At 74.1% G+C, this 621-nt stretch overlaps 1 protein-coding gene across 1 annotated transcript in view; it reads right to left on the bottom strand.

Annotated features, from left to right (window-relative positions):
- The window catches only part of CHLNCDRAFT_141915 (expressed protein), a gene marked incomplete at both ends in the record, with an annotated part of 1,408 nt that overhangs the window by 263 nt on the left and 524 nt on the right, over positions 1 to 621 (bottom strand). The window contains 2 exons of the mRNA XM_005849930.1: positions 181 to 259; positions 562 to 611. Of these exons, the coding sequence (XP_005849992.1) occupies positions 181 to 259; positions 562 to 611 (129 nt within the window). The remainder of the gene's footprint in view (positions 1 to 180; positions 260 to 561; positions 612 to 621) is intronic.

The raw sequence follows: 621 nt of genomic DNA, 5'->3' as shown, positions 1-621 counted from the left end.
TGTGGGGGGGGGGCCCAGGCAGCGGAGGGCTGGTGGCGCAGGGCAGGCAGCAGCACGGCACGGCTCCGCGACGGCGGCGGGCCGGAGCAGCAGGTTGCGTGCGCGGGTGGGGAGGCGAGCAGGCACGGGAGGCGCGGGCGCAGGGGCCGCAGCGGCCACACCACCCCTCCGCCCACACACCTGATAGATCCAGGGGTTGCCCGGCCAGCCGTCCTCGGGGTGGGGCCCGTTCGGGTCCGGGTGAAGCACATACTCCATCCTGCAAAGGAGGAGGGGTAGAGGGGAGGAGGGAGGGGAGGAGGCACGGCGTGAGGCCGGGCGCCCACATGTCCTGTCGGGCATCACACACGGGTTCCAAGCGGGGCGCCGAGGCACGGATGAAGTGGCTGAGGCCCCGCCGCCTGCACGCCTCGACGCCAAGCGAGGGCATCGGGGGCGGCCCCGCGCCGTGCCCAGGACCCCCAGCCAGCCCCGGCCCTCCGCCCCGGCCCTCACCCAGCCCTCAGCCCCAGCCCTCCACTTCAGCCCTCCCAGCCGCAGCCCTGCACCCTGCGCCCTCACTTGACGCGCTTGTTGAAGTCGATGCGGCGGAAGAAGGCGTAGTCCCAGCGCTGAGACACC

This window comes from Chlorella variabilis, assembly GCF_000147415.1.
Source record: "Chlorella variabilis unplaced genomic scaffold CHLNCscaffold_4, whole genome shotgun sequence".
In the NCBI taxonomy this organism is placed as follows: Eukaryota; Viridiplantae; Chlorophyta; class Trebouxiophyceae; order Chlorellales; family Chlorellaceae; genus Chlorella; species Chlorella variabilis.
The sequence above is the reverse complement of the archived record's forward strand: the minus strand, read 5'-3'. Positions and strand labels throughout refer to the sequence as shown.